General features: G+C 39.9%; 1 protein-coding gene across 5 annotated transcripts in view; it reads right to left on the bottom strand.

The window, feature by feature from the left end:
- The window catches only part of FAM13C (family with sequence similarity 13 member C), a 50,004-nt gene extending 35,647 nt beyond the window's left edge, over nucleotides 1–14,357 (bottom strand). For 2 of the 5 annotated variants that reach the window (XM_054071196.1, XM_009555433.2), the window contains exons 1-4: nucleotides 14,216–14,357; nucleotides 9,322–9,378; nucleotides 7,467–7,692; nucleotides 2,441–2,562 (exon numbers count right to left, since the gene is read on the bottom strand). In XM_054071196.1, the coding sequence (XP_053927171.1) occupies nucleotides 2,441–2,562; nucleotides 7,467–7,692; nucleotides 9,322–9,378; nucleotides 14,216–14,280 (470 nt within the window). In that variant the 5' untranslated portion in view covers nucleotides 14,281–14,357. Of the gene's footprint in view, nucleotides 1–2,440; nucleotides 2,563–7,466; nucleotides 7,693–9,321; nucleotides 9,379–9,485; nucleotides 9,784–10,174; nucleotides 11,822–14,215 lie in introns of those variants that run through there. The other 3 variants (XM_054071197.1, XM_054071199.1, XM_054071198.1) reach the window with 3 other exon arrangements.
- Between the last annotated feature and the right edge of the window lie 660 nt (nucleotides 14,358–15,017).

The raw sequence follows: 15,017 nt of genomic DNA, 5'->3' as shown, positions 1-15,017 counted from the left end.
GCTTCACTAGAGCTTGGTCTCTCTCAGGGGAGCACAGAAACTCTGAGAGACTCTGGCTGAGTTCAAGGTCCAGGGCAGCCCAAGGTTCCCAGCATTTCCATTTTTCCTGGAGAACAGTCATACGTATGACAGCAACTGTCACTCTACGGCCCCTGCAGAAATTAGGGACCAAGCCGAGGATCAGCTGAGTCCTACTAAACACTATCACTCCACTCTCATTTTATTTGGGGAATGGGGAAAAGTGGGAACTTTCAGGAATTTTTCTTTGGCAGAAAATTTAACCCCAAAGGGCACTTCCCACACTGACTTGGAACTCTGAAACACTGACATTCCCACTGCCCAGAAGTCCCATGTTTCAGACCCTTCTCTTTGTACCAACATCTGAAGAAAACACCATCCTCTATTCAGGTAGCAGCATACACAGCTCTGCAATTGACACCAGTTTTGCTGATTGCCTTTGAGAAGGCAACCGGTAAGAGCAGCTTTTTGTAATCACATGTATTGTTCCACAGTGGCTACCCTATCGTGTGTTAGAAAAAGGTAATTCTCTTCATTGTAACATTTTTTTCCTGGGGCCTGCATATAACTTTTATCTCCCAAAGGTGCAGGTTATATTACACTCTTATCCAAACCAAACTGCACATAATGATTAGAGCAGTATTCAATGTAATCACTAGCTATAGTATTAGAAATTCATGTTCTTGTAATAAAATGTAAAGGTTTCCTCTCATGCAAATGTCATTTCACATTCTAAATTGATGCTGTTGTTCATAAATCATGCATGGTAAGCACCTCTGGAAATTAAAATCTTTGATTCACAGGTCAGGTAAAGCTTAGCCAAGGACAGATGGCATTCCCTCATTCTTCTGACTGTAAACCTCTTCACAAAGTCTACTTGTCCATTTCCCTCAAATCTCACTAAAAATTCTCCCTCCCTCTTTCAGTGATTATCGTAAAATTAATGTACCCCCCAAAGTAGCAATCAACACACTTATGAATTGTATTTCTGTAGATTTTCTCTCTTACATTGCCTGTTCTGTTCTTCACTATGTCATACACAGAACTCCTACCAGCAGAGCCACTAGGTAGATGTAACTGGTATCAAACTCACTATGCTCTTCTTTACAAGAAATCCATGTGGTATTGTCCTAGCATGAAAAAAACTTGAAGCTTCCTTCGCTGGGATTAAGTAGAAACACTTTCTGAGATGCAGGACTCTGCAGTGTTTCAACTGCAGATACAAGCATTGGAAGACGAAAGCAGTTCTTTGTGAAAGCTATTTAAATGCTTGGTCATTCTGCTAAAGCTTCCTTTTCAAGCACAAATTAATACTATTTACACTACTGCCAATTAAAAGGTGTGGTGAAGGCAACCAGTTCACTTCACACTGACCACAGAACTGCAGCTGGGATGCAACTGTCACTACTAACTGTAACTAAAACAGACCTTGGAGGGAATGGCATTCTGGCTGTGCCCTCAACAACTGAGTATGCCCAGGATGAACAGCTGCTGCTCCAGTCCCTCCAAAGACAGCCACAGCTTCTACCACACAGCACCAAGGCTGACATACAGAGAACAAAGAGCAGAGACCTGGCTTACCTACCTGAAACTCTATGTGCACAGCAAAGCAGGGTGAAATCAACACCTGAGCATGGGAAATTTGTAAGTTAGCAACCCAAAAACTGATGGCTCTGAAGACCACAATCTTATTTGCACAGTCCTAGCCTGTCCTAAGAGCTAAATATCCTTAGGACACACTCTGACCAGTAGATTGTGTCAGTTGGGCAAGTTGAAAATTCATTTCCAGCCTTTTGCACAGCCATAAAGGATGGGATGAGGAAGTGTGAATTCTGTTGGACTGGATGATCCAAGAGGTCTTTTCCAATCTTAATGATTCTATGATTCTGTGAACAATTACCAGAGCTGAGTTACTTCATGATCAGCTGTGTTACCTGCCATCAACACTCAGTTAGTGCCTGACCTGAACACCCCATACCCTACACAGTGCTGGAAGTACAGTTATCACAGCATCCAGGGTCTAAATTATAAGTAAATGCATACCCATGTTAAAATCAGGTGTGTGGATTCCCATTGCCATTTCTTAGCGAGAATACAGCTCTGAGAAAGAGTGAGGCAAGTCAGCACTGGGGGAAAATAAAAGTAGTGCCAAGGTATTTTTGAAACTTGGCAGAGAAGAACTGAAGTTTATGAAATGAGGATGTTCTTCCAGCTTGATATGTAAGGGTTTTAAAGAATGATGAAATTTGCATTCTTATCTTCATCCTTTTCATTTTCTCTAAACAGTTCTAGGCATATAAATAAAAAACACAACTGCCAATGAAGCCAGGAGACTGAATATTTTATACAAAAGGCATCAAATGAATAAGCCTTTCCTACAGTTAATCAGAAATGAAATGCACTGTCTTATTCCAGAGCTTACCTGGGCTGAAATCTCACAACTGCTTCCTGGCACCTGAAAGTCACGTTCTGTGCACAGTCATTAGATGAGGATCCAGCCTTCCCCTGCCACTCTGAGAGGCCCGGCAATGCACTCTCCAGCTCCTGCACAAAGCAAAAAGAGAAAAATACTGAATGCCCTGTCAGTTCCAATCAGCCTTAGTGGAATATTTTGCTTTGAGAAAAAAACGCTCCATGAGACTGGATGCTGATTGTGGTTCTTTGTTATTTTTTGGTAATAATCTGGAAACAACTGGAAAACACAGACTAGAAAAGATTCTAAACATTGTGGTATCTTCTTTCACTATAAAGCATTTTTTAAAATCAAAGCACACTGCAACCTATTTTCTGTTTATTAGTTAGGTAACAGATGTCAGCTTCTGAGCTAAGAGGTTAGATACAGAGCTTGAGGTCTTTTTGCTTATGTATACGTTCACATTTAAGTTGAAATTGTTTACTCACATGTCAGTAGTATTTTATTAATTGGGCATCATCAGAAAAGTTTTGGCTGACAAAAGCAGTTCACTTAAATAAGATTTGTAAGATTGAACCATTTTTCTTATACCTGATCAGGCTTAGCTTCAGAAGTTGATCACAAAAGCCATCAATACAGGTAAAAAGAAAACTCGGGTGCTATGCAAAGGAGTGAAACAAACACATTTCAAGTTAAGCAAGCATATATTATGGCTGAAGCCTTCTCGGTGTTGTACTATTGAAGTTAATCAGTCAAAGAAAGTCAGTTCAGTTAAAGTGAAAAGTCAAACCTGCATTAAAGTTGCTTCAGCAGAAGCCTCTTCTCCAACAAATACCCATCTCCAGTATCAGCAGAGAGAACATGGCCATTCAAGAAGCTGTCTGCTACATGAAAGGGAAAGCTAAGGACCAGAATATATGCTGGTAATAAGCAGCCACTTGCAGGCTTGATGCTTGAGGAATTGGGTGCATTTTGGTTTTTCGTTTATCCTTTTTTTTTTTTTTCTTTTGTTGTTGTCATACATTATGTCATTGGGATGTTAAAGAGTAACCCTAGGGAAACACCCTTGATGGAACTTCTATTTCTTAAGAGCTATGAAACCCATTTCTGTCGTGTCAAAGACACACAACAGTATAATGCTGTCTCCTATTGTTTTTTCGTTTCTTCTTTACTACAGAGGATGAAGCTTCTACAATGAGGCTGCACCTGGTAAGCAGCCTGTGAAGAGTGAAATGTCCAGTCAGTGCTGAGAAGACTCAATGCTGTATAATAACTACTATGATATTTGTTTGGTACACAAAATAATACATTGCCTTGGAAGCTGCCAAACATTACCATCATGGATACACAAGCGTTGACATAAATCAGCTTCTATATCACAAGTTAAATATTGTTAAAAATCTGTTTTCCTTAAAATAATCACAGCACCTCATAACTCATCTCTGCCAGAACATCAGAATTACAGTGCAAGCATACAAACCTTCGCTGTGTTTACACAGCAGTTTAAACAGTTCTTGAACTCCAAAAAGTGCCTTTCATCCTTCATATGATTTATCCACACAAAAATATTTCCACCTCTCTTTAAATGCAAGTACCATGCAATATATTATACCAGCATTTGGGACCACAGCCCTGGCACACCTCATGGTCCTGTGTCAATACAGAAAATAGCCAGGACTAGTGTTCTGAGCAGAAGTGCCTCCTACCTCTCCTGAAAATGCCAGTCCGTAAAGGTAAATAAGCAGATACAACTAATGGACAGTGAATTGAACAGATGTAATCCATGATGGGAGATAGAGATAAAATATAAACAGAGTATCCCTAAAAACTGAAGTAGAATTTGCAGACTGCTTGACATGTTCATGTGTTTGCCTAGCTAATGTGTTAACAACAGCTATGGGTTTAGTTTATTTCTGTGTATTTAAAAACACAATTTTAATACCAAATTACTGGAAGTTCTTTGAAATCCATGCAATTTGTCCACTTAATTTATTATCAAAATATTAAGTTTCACACAGCAGTTTTCAGCATTCCAATCTCTAGGCATTGATTGTCAGGCCATCATTTCACTTTTATAATTGTTTATCTTGATAATATGAGCATGAAAATGAAATATTATTATCTCTACCTGTTAGCTAGCCTGTTTAGTGTAATTTTGTAAGTATGTCTCACTATCAATAAGGAATTTGAGGATGACTTATTTAATAATCTATACTCGTGACTAAGCATCAAAGGTGAGTGACGGGAGAAAGCATTAGGAAAGGAAAGCAGACTTTCCATTCCTCACCATCTGTTCTCACACTGGCTCCCCAGAGTATGTTCTAAGCATATGCTTCCTTACCTCTTGAAGTCAAATAAATCCTAATTAATTCGATTTTCTACAGATTAACATCACAGAATTACCAAAGCAGCTCATGAAACCATAGGAAAGATGAAATCAAACAGCTGGAATGCAGCGGTGTAATCACATTCCAGCAGCCTTCCTCTCTTCCCACACTTTGGAAGGTTTACAGCCTCCCTCACATCCAGCTCTTGCCCCCAAAAGAAATAACTGCATGTGATACCCAAGGTACAGCTTTACTTTAGTGACATTTTATGAGCTCATAAGTGGCCGACTGAAGTCCCTTGGTAGTGCAGTTTTATTAGACTTGGTCCGGTTAATTATCACTGTAGCTGTAATAACGTTTTCTTCATCAAGACCCAGGGTACATGACCACAGTACTACACTTGTGTCAAAACAATCAGAGGTACGTGAATCACACTTTAGCAGACTGAGAACCTTCTGAAGCTCAAAATCCCCAAGCTGATCAAGTTGATCTTTCATCAACTTGAACACCGGAGGACTGTTCCCTTTCCAGTGACTTTTCCACAATGGAAATCCCCTGGATTCTCACTAGTAGAAAGGCACACAAAACTGGATCCCATCCAAGCAGATTTCAATCTGTACGACACATTTAGCAAACTTATTTATCTCCCAATAGCCTATTCTGATTGCAAAGGGACAGTTTTCTGAAAAAGCAACTCATAGGCTTATAATGCATAGGAGCGTGTAGCAAACATTTCTTTATTAGATAAACACCTTTAAAAGAGATACTGTCACTGCAATATCGTCACTGTCTCTTTCTTATGCCACAGAGAAGTCAGGTAGGGGAAGTGAGGAAACTGTTGAAAAAGCACTCTACCAATGAACTCGGGAAAACAAGAATGAACAGCTTAATCACCATGTGCAGTGCATCATGCTTTTCTTTCATAAATGCATGTACTCAGATATGACTGTCAGCTCAACATCAGCCACCTCTGAGTACATCCTTTGTCTTATTGAGTGGCTTGGAGGCAAGGCGTTTCACAAAAGGAGGGTACATGCAGTTGCACAGTGTTTCAAAGCATCTGTCTGGCCCACTTTTCCAGATAATAACATCCTTCCATATACATGTAAACAACACCAACTAGCAACAGCACAGCAGCACTTTGCTTTCAGCTTCAAGATAGAGAGCAGCAGTTGCTACCAGTGCAGTTAACTACTTCAGGCATGCAAAATACCATGGAGCAGCAAATCTGTGCTGTGTTAACTTTCACTGGGTGAGCAATACAGGCACAACATTCACAGGGAGCAGGGAGACAGGAGACTCAGAAGTAGCTGAAAGAGCAACAGATCATCTGCAAGACAAATCTTGCCCTGTTTATGACCTCTTCATGACTTGTCTTCCTGATACACCTCCACTTGCTATTCATTGGGCAAAATTTCCTATTTTTTTTTTCTTTAGCTGCTGATAAACATCCACACCTCATCTCCCTGCAGCCTAAATAACATTTCCTAGTAACACAATACAGTTAAAAAGAAAAATCAGCAGTTCTTACTTCCTCTCAGGGATAAACTCCAGGGAAAATAAGCAAGAAGACCAGGGCAGGAGTTGACGTTGGTAGTCTGAAAGAAACTATGATAATACCACTGGAATGCCATTTGCTTCCACTTTTTCTTCTGGTATTCAAAAGGATATTCCTCACTTAGAAGGTAAGACATGCCATTCTAAATGATTAGTTCCTATTCTAGATCGGAAAAAATGAACCGAAATAATTTCTGTCTTCAATGGGTTCAAAGCACTTCAGAAAGCACTCTGCATATTTCTAAACTCAAACAGGAACAGAAGAGAGACAGAAAATAGCCAAATACATTCTATATAAAAGAATAGATGTGAATGCAGACATCTCTCAGGCCCTGTGCCTCCAAAAGGCCAACAAACTATCAATGTTAATATCAACTGTCTCGGTTATGAGAATACTCCTAGCTGAGAGGTTAAACCTAGACCAGAGCTCTATCCCTTAAACTGCGCATGAAACATGACTCGGGAAACATGACATCAGGGGAGAACAGGGGCACTTTCAGCATATCAGCAGCTGCTGGAAAGCCTTCTCTGGAGTCTATGCAGCAAGGCACCTCCACAGAGATCAGCAGAAGCTTCTTTATTTCTAGACTTCTTTTATTGCCCTTAGAAAAGTTACAGTTCTGCAGTTCTGCTCCCCTCAGCTCAACTGGGAAAGCCTGTGGGCATGAGCACCAGTACCAGAATCTGCACTGGAAGACATTTATTGTTTAAAGGTGAGAAAGAAACAGAAAGTAACATAAAGGGAAAGCATGAAATCTCTCTATTGGCAGCCAAAATACCAATGCAAGAGATCTACAGTCAAACAAACAAAGCAGAAAAATTCTAATCAAGTGATACAGCTACCAAGACTTTTCTCTTTGGTGCAAGCAGTCACAGAAAATCTAAAGAGAGATATTTGCACAATCTCAGCTTTGCTATCCACTCACTTCTGCTAGCAGTTGTAACACACCCCTCTTTTCAATTCCCTGGCTGAAAGATATCGTCTGTTGTCACTGGAGGGTTCCAGATCTCCTGGTCCCTAATAATTGGGGTAGATTTGTGGATTCTCAGTCACATTATGGATTACCAAGTAGTCTCACTTTGCATTTCAAAAGTTATGTTTGCTCAGACACTGTACTATAAACTTGTTCTTGGCGAGTTTAGTTCTTTACCTGACTTTCCTCATGGCTTTTTCCATTTTCTAGCTTTGCAATGGGCTTAGGCTTTCTCAGCTTTAAGTTGCCCATTTCAGACCTTAGAACGTAGTCAGTTACAGTCTGCTGCTTGTGCTGCTGAGTATCTTGCAAAGGCAGCTGCTTTTCCTCTAAGACAGCAGATCTAAGACAACAATCTAAGGCAGCAGCGTTGTCCGGATAATTTTCTTTGTTATCATCATCTCTGTAAGAAAATAAAAATGAAATGCATCAGGCAGGACTTCAGATACCTGTCAAAACATTATGAAGGAAGAATAGTAATGAGTTCTCAGCTATTCACGGCATTTCAATTTTACCAAGTTGAGTAGTCTACACACTAAACACTGCATATGTTAGTAAAATGAATCTGAGGGGCTACTGTTTATTGTCAATTCCCAAGCAAAAATTATGGCTATTACACATTCACTGTAGAGAGATTTAAATAAGACCAGACACTCTTTGGCTTCAATCCTATAATTCATATTCTCCAAATAAAGTCTGAAGCAGGCTTTTTCATGGGGAAGACCCTTCCCAATCTCACAAAACATCATCACATAAAATAACTCCTCTCTATAGTCACATTTGCCTTCTGATGGTCTCTCTTTCTGAGGGCTTTTGGACAAAGTGAGGGAGGTCAGCATACAGAGTAGGGTTCGAACAGCCAGAGATGTGTTTGGGTGGAAAGGCAGAACTATTGTGTGCTCCCAGTTTCGGGGGGAACATCTTCCTGTATAAAAGCAGAGTGTTTAAACAGATACTTTTGCTTATGGATGCTCAGGTAACCACCGAATCTGGAGCAGGTATCTTCAGTCTCCACGTAGCCTACAGAGAACAACCTGTCCTAAGAAGACCTTGCTACTCTTATCCACACCCAATTGATCCAATCTTGGACTGCTCTAGTGCCTTCCACTGTGAGCGTCTCCCTGTCACCATAAAGAAAGTTACCGCAATGCAGAATGTGAAGCTGCCTTCTTAGTTGGCAGGATGAACAGATCAGCATTACTGCTCTGAAATCCCTGGCTGTTGCTTAGTTTGCTGGTGTAATTTCAGATGTTAGCTTCTGTTGGTAAAATCTTAGTGCTTAGCTCACAGATGACCTCTCTCCTGGTAGGAAACCTCCATAAATGAGGGAATCAAAGGCTACTGAATTCAACTGCTTTAAGATTTTTTTAGAAAGCCTAACTTGTTAATTCAACATTTTCTCCTAAGGATTCTCAGCTGCCAAACTCACTTTCCATCTGTAGACCATCAGCATCCAGATGGATGCTCACAGGGTGCCTGTGGAGTTAACACTATTGCTGCCCATGCCTTCTGCAAATGTGCTCCAAGGCAGTTGTTATAGTTACAGGGTAGGGTGCTTTATATCCCACGGGCATTTCAACAATGTACAGAAGTGTTGCTAATTTTAAGGTATCATCTGATCATAAATATTTCTGAAAGGTTAAGTTGCATCCTCTAGCAATGAACATAAATTAACATAGCCATGAGAGACATGTGCCTCAAGAATATTTCAGTTAAATTACAATTTGAAGGCTTTTTTTTTTTCCAGAGACAGTCATCCATGAGCGTATCCTTGCATAATTGCAAAACTCCACTTATTACTACTTTGTACCAGCTGTTGTACAGTAAAACTCATTGTATTAACATCAGAACTGCATCAGAATGAAAGTAGTAGAAGTTAATAACACAGACTATAATATATTTAGCTATATAATAAAAACAGTAATTAGTGTTCCCTTGAGAATAAATGTATCTTTCCAATGGTTTAACAGAAGCACCCTTATGGCTTTTTTTTGTTGCCAACTGATTCCAGACAAAATTTGCAGTAGAATACCTGGGACTGGAACTGGCTGCTTGATCTTCTTGCACAGAGTCTGAATCTCCATCACACCTTGAAAATGGATACAAAATAATTGCTGATTTTCTGCCAGCTGCAGAAATTTAGCTTTTAATAACACGGCAGTGCAGCTCAAAGTATAAACACACTTCTTCTCATACCTTAGATAGGGTCATTTAATGCCATAGGTACTCCATGACAGTTGAAATCTCAGAGGAAGAAGAGGATTTGACATGTTAAGCACACACAATTTAGTAAGTCATTTTCAGACAGATGGAAATAATTATGAGAAGGAATTCAGATGCTGCCGTAAAAATTAAAGGAAAATTACAAGACATTCTGTATTTGAATTGCTTAACAGGATACTTCACATTAAAAAAAAAACTAAAACTGAACAAGACACAAATAACTAAGGGTGTTTTTCTCCTAGACTCACAAAAATATTAACCAAGTAGAGCAGTCATTCTTTGTGCAGCACGGAAAAGAATCCCAAAATTAATTATAAAGTGATCATTAGCCCTAAAAAGTGAACTAGCAGAATCTTAAAACATGCCTGAAGAATCATAATCAATTACATCCCCTTAAGTTACAAAAAGCAAAATTGTCTTAAGGCTGCCTAATCAAACGAGAAGTCTGGATAAATATGCCAATCAGTCAGTGTTGAACGCTATATTGTGCAGCATGGCTGAACTTTGCAGAATGATATAACTGCAAAGCCTATGCGCAGTCTTTCTTCAAATAAAACATACATGTAAGCGTATACACATCTAATAAATACGCTTATGCCCTTTCTAAGTATTATTGCTGGGGACAAGTCTTGGCCCTCTCCTCACCCTCTGTTCATACTCACAGGACACAGAGACTAAGCAGGCCAGGATCATTTGAAGTTTGCTGGGCGAGGAATCTCTTCATTATGGGCGAAGCAGCCTGTACTTCCGCTGACTTGATAAATTTTCAGAAGAAATGCCCCTCTCAAGATAGAGCACATTAAGTGATAAATTCATAGCTCTGTGATGCAATTTGATGACAAGGTTTTTAATATAGTCCTATTCCCCACCAGTCTCCTGCTGGTATCCTTATCAAATCCAGACTGCAGCAGAAAATATTTAAAGGGACACTCAAGTGTTTACACTTCCTGAATACATCAGCATATGAATGAAAGCATTTGCTGCTCACCACTGAAACACCTAACTACACTGGCAGTTCCTCTAGTCACACAAAATTCCTGCAACGGGTGCAGTTCTCCTCACAAAACAAAGTGGGATAACAGACGGAAGACAGAGGTTGATGTTCAAAATGATACACTCACTGTAGAACTTTGCTGCCGGATGCCAGTCACACCATCCCCTCTGGTCTATCACCAATTACCTTATGGGTCTCTGACACCAGCAAGGTGTGAGGACAGGACATAGCGGGGGTATGAAAAAGGAAGCACAGTACAAAAGGAAACTGGAGCCCGGATGGAAAACATGGTAGGAAATTTCAGATGGAAAAACACACAATAAAAAAAATAGACTGTGAGGAGACTGTGTTAAGGAAAGAACTGGATGGAGAGAGCTCTCAGTGCAAACACGAGAGCAGGATAGGATGCCACCAGGCATGCTGTGCAGCATGGGCCAATCCGAAGGCAACAAGGGCCAGGAACCCCCTAAAAGGACAAATTCTCCCTCCCGTCACAGGAAGAGCAGTGGGAGGAAGCAGCTCCGCTAACAGATTTTCTTTCTCCCTCTTCTCACCAGTTGCCACACTTGGCAGCCTTTGGTCCTGAAAGACCATTCTTGTGATCAGGAACACTCTCTGGACAGACGATAGATGGCTGAGCACAGCTACAACAGGAAGGTCTACGTGTGCACATTCCTCAATTTAGAGAAGTGCCCTGGGGGGTTGCTTTTCCTGAGTTGGCTGTAATAAGGTGATCTCGAGAAGCAGAGATCCTAACTTAGCATCCAGCAACTGATAAAAGTAATAAAACAACGTATAAACAACATAAATAAGCATAACAAATGTATTTGAAGAACGAGATAGCAGTAAGATAGGAAAAATAAGCAATAATGCATCAGAGAAGACTAGGTCCACCATGTAATAAAAAGATTGAGAGGAAATTCAAAAGTAACACACTGAACTTTTTAACAGGTTTTTTTCTCTGTTTAAGAATAAATATTAACCAAGAAAGCTCACTCACACAAGATTGCCTGAGTCTAAGGCAATAGCACGACCTTTAAAAAGATGAATTCATGGTATAACACAAACATCCACTGTTAAAGCACAGAGAGTTTTTAGCTTGGCTTCTTTAAGAAACGTAGCTCATGTGTTCTTGCCACTAGTCTTTCTCTTAACAGACAGAAGGAGATAGAAGAGTTTGATAAGTTTTGTGAAAGCTTGTAGCCACGTAGTAGAGAGAGTTCCCATCAACCCAAAAACTGGAGCAGCATCTCACCCATTCCTAAAATATCACAGAACACACCAAACACTTTCATAAATCCATATGGGCTGGAACTTACATTAGGTAGCAAGTATGTCTTTTGGCAAAATCAGTGATGTGAATCCTTCTCCTTCAATGCTCAATCTAACTACTGACTGATGCATATCTCTCTTAAAAGTAAGTACATGCACTACTGGCCAAAGTCAGGTCAGAGATGGGATCCCAGTCTAGGTGGACTGCTGCTCTGACTCTATAGTACTGCCTCTTTATGTTTCTTCCAAGCATCTCTGGTTTAATGGGATTAGCTTTTTTAACTTTCTTCCATTTTCACCTTTCCTCAGGAGCCATTTCAGTACAACTTGAAAATTGCTCCCTTTGCTGACTTGACCTTTAAGATGTTCACAAGAACAACTTCTAAACCAGGCTGCATGCATGGCTTGCTGGAAGCTTAGTAGCCCCTGGCTATTGCCTTGTCTGGACAAATGCTCCTGGAAGCACTGTATAACTGATTTTATATCACTCAGGAAGCCCTGATTTAGTCTTTGCCAGAAGTAAAGACAGAAATTGTCAAATAGGAATGCTAAAATTGCATTGCAAGCTCTCTCTTTATTCCGCTAAAAAAAAGTAACCTATTTTCAGAAATGGCCAGCACAAACAACCAGTGCTCAATCCAGTAAGAATTGTGTATCCTCAGCAGCTCTCAAAAACAGGCTTTGGGGGCAGGATCTAAACAGGATTTAGGGAAATCAACACTGGAAATCAAGTTTGTTCTTTTGGACAATGCTTTTCAGATGTCACTGTTCATTTGGACGATGCTTTTTAGACGTCAATGTTGACTCGCTTTATTTTTGAAAAGCATGTTTCTACTTCTATGTTTGGAATGTTAAGATTAAAAATTAAAGCCCCTGACACAGGAACAGCACCAGCAGATTCACCCTTCACCAATGCCTGGCCCAGCCCCAGCTCTGCTACGCTGCTGCCCCTCAGCTCGGCATAGCTCAGTCTGCACCCCTCTCCCTTTCCCCAGGGGCAGTGCTGCCACTACACAATCAGCTTTTATGCCATCCTGGCCTTTGTCTTAATGTCACATGAAGCACCACAGGGAAAGGCCATCATCTTCAAGTCCCAGGAAAACTCAAGGATGAAGCAGACACAGAGGCCGCTCCAGGGGAATCTCTATAGGAAACAATGGATGTGCTTAGGGGCAGAGGAAAAGGAGGGAGAAAAAATAAGAAAAAAGTACTGTCTTTAATGTGGTTATTCTTCTGTGAAATGAAAGCATTACACAATTTTACAGACCACATTTCGCCACTTAATAGGCACACAAGAAGATAATAAAGGAAAAGATGTAACGATTTATTAGCTTCTCTTAAATCTTTCCGTATCTGCCACAATCACGCAAAAATAGTGACTAAGTTAAAAGATAAAATAAAGCAGGGTAATGTAAGCAAATAAAGCAAAACAGTGTATGGGAGGGAAATTATTTTGATCCCTCTGAAACGTTACTTTTCCTGCAGGGATTTTGACAATATTTAGGGATGGCTCAGATGATTACTACTTGGCCTCGTTTCAGAACATATCCTTTCCCCACAACACTTGGGCAAAAAGCTTACTGTCGAGCTAAGTGTGGGGTTTTTTCTAAATTATTAATATTTTACCCGTGTAAAATGTACCTAGTATACAAACAAACCTATAAATAATTTCCTGAGAAACTGTTTGGTGCATTACTGCTGAAAAATCTTTCCTAGAAGCTTTTGAAACAATCAAAAGCATGCAAAATAATAATGTAGAGAACACCAAGATTGAAGTGGTTCAGACTGAAATAAAACAAAGAACATTTTATTTGTAACAGTTCCTAAAGCCTTTGCCTTTCTAACTTTCTAATGTCCTCCCTTGTCCTGGCCTGTTGTCTCTGCAAAACAACAGCAAAAATAAACATATATATTCTTATGATCATGATATATTTGAAAGGCCTTCTAATTAGTTTATGGAATTGATCAAAAAGAAATGACATATTTACTACTTGGTCTGCCTAAATAATGGACAGGGTTGTGGTTTTTTCAAAATATTTGCAAATAATTTTTTTTTCTAATAATGCTCACAGGAAGTACAGATCATGTGTTCTTAGAAAACTGACATACTCGTGTTTGCCATGATCATCAGTACCAGAAATGAGCAATATTTTCACAGGAGATGGATCCTACACTGAAAATCATGCATTTAAACATGTGTGTTGTGCAAACATATGCTCACAGAAAGGTATTTCACTGCTAAATGGTCACAGAGCATGTAAAGGTAGCTGTTTCATGCAATCCTTAACATACAGTCAATAATATAGTTAGATTACAGAAAACTGAATCCAAATAAATGACAGATAGCTTGGGACTTCTCACATACAATTATTCTCTACAGTAACTAAACTCATCATTCTTATTTAAAAATAAGGACATCTTTAAAGCGTTCACTTACTCTGCTAAAGCTGTCGTGTTGAAGGGATTATCCTGAATGCTGCTGAGACAGAAGCAAGAAAACATCAGATAAGTCAGCAAGGCAGGCAGGCTCCCTGTACCCTTCTCAGTTGTCAGAACACATGCACAAACATGGCATTGCAAGCCAAGTCTCTGTGTGTTAGCTCTACAGGCACAACCGTACCTTCAGCTGCTCTGCACATGCTCATAATCAAGGAGCCTTAGGGATTAGTTCTATAACACAAAGCCCATCCAGCAGCACTTCAAATTAATAGGGGGATGCAGGTAGACTGCGAGGCTCAGAAAGGGATCATATTCTTTTATAACTGTTACAGTGCTGGTAATAAAGGCTTAGGTTTACGAACAAGTATTTAGCATTCTGTCCTTTAAACATTTGCTCTATGTTAATGGCTTATCAAACACAGTTGTTTTTATTACTGAAATAGAGTTGTTCAGCTAAGATCTCGGGAGGATTTTTCTTCTTGTTCAGTGGTCTCTTACATACTCAGCTCATGGCCAATCCTCAGGGGAAGCTATAAAAAAAGAATCTGGCAGAAAGCACAGCTCAAGTTGCAAAAGGTTATTAAGCTAACAGCAAGCAATAGAAGAAACTATTCCTATGAAAGGAATAGGCTGCTGTACTCCTGCGACAAAATGATTCAGACCTGATGCAATACATTCAGTAAGGGGTCAGGTCAGGATACCATAAAATGCTGGTTTTGTGGCAGCAGCAGAATTCCCCTTTGAACACAACCTTGCAAATCTAGTAAATACACTGTTGGATCATCCCAAAATCTTACAGC

This window comes from Cuculus canorus, chromosome 7 (genome assembly GCF_017976375.1).
Source record: "Cuculus canorus isolate bCucCan1 chromosome 7, bCucCan1.pri, whole genome shotgun sequence".
In the NCBI taxonomy this organism is placed as follows: Eukaryota; Metazoa; Chordata; class Aves; order Cuculiformes; family Cuculidae; genus Cuculus; species Cuculus canorus.
This window is presented reverse-complemented; position numbering and strand designations above follow the sequence as displayed.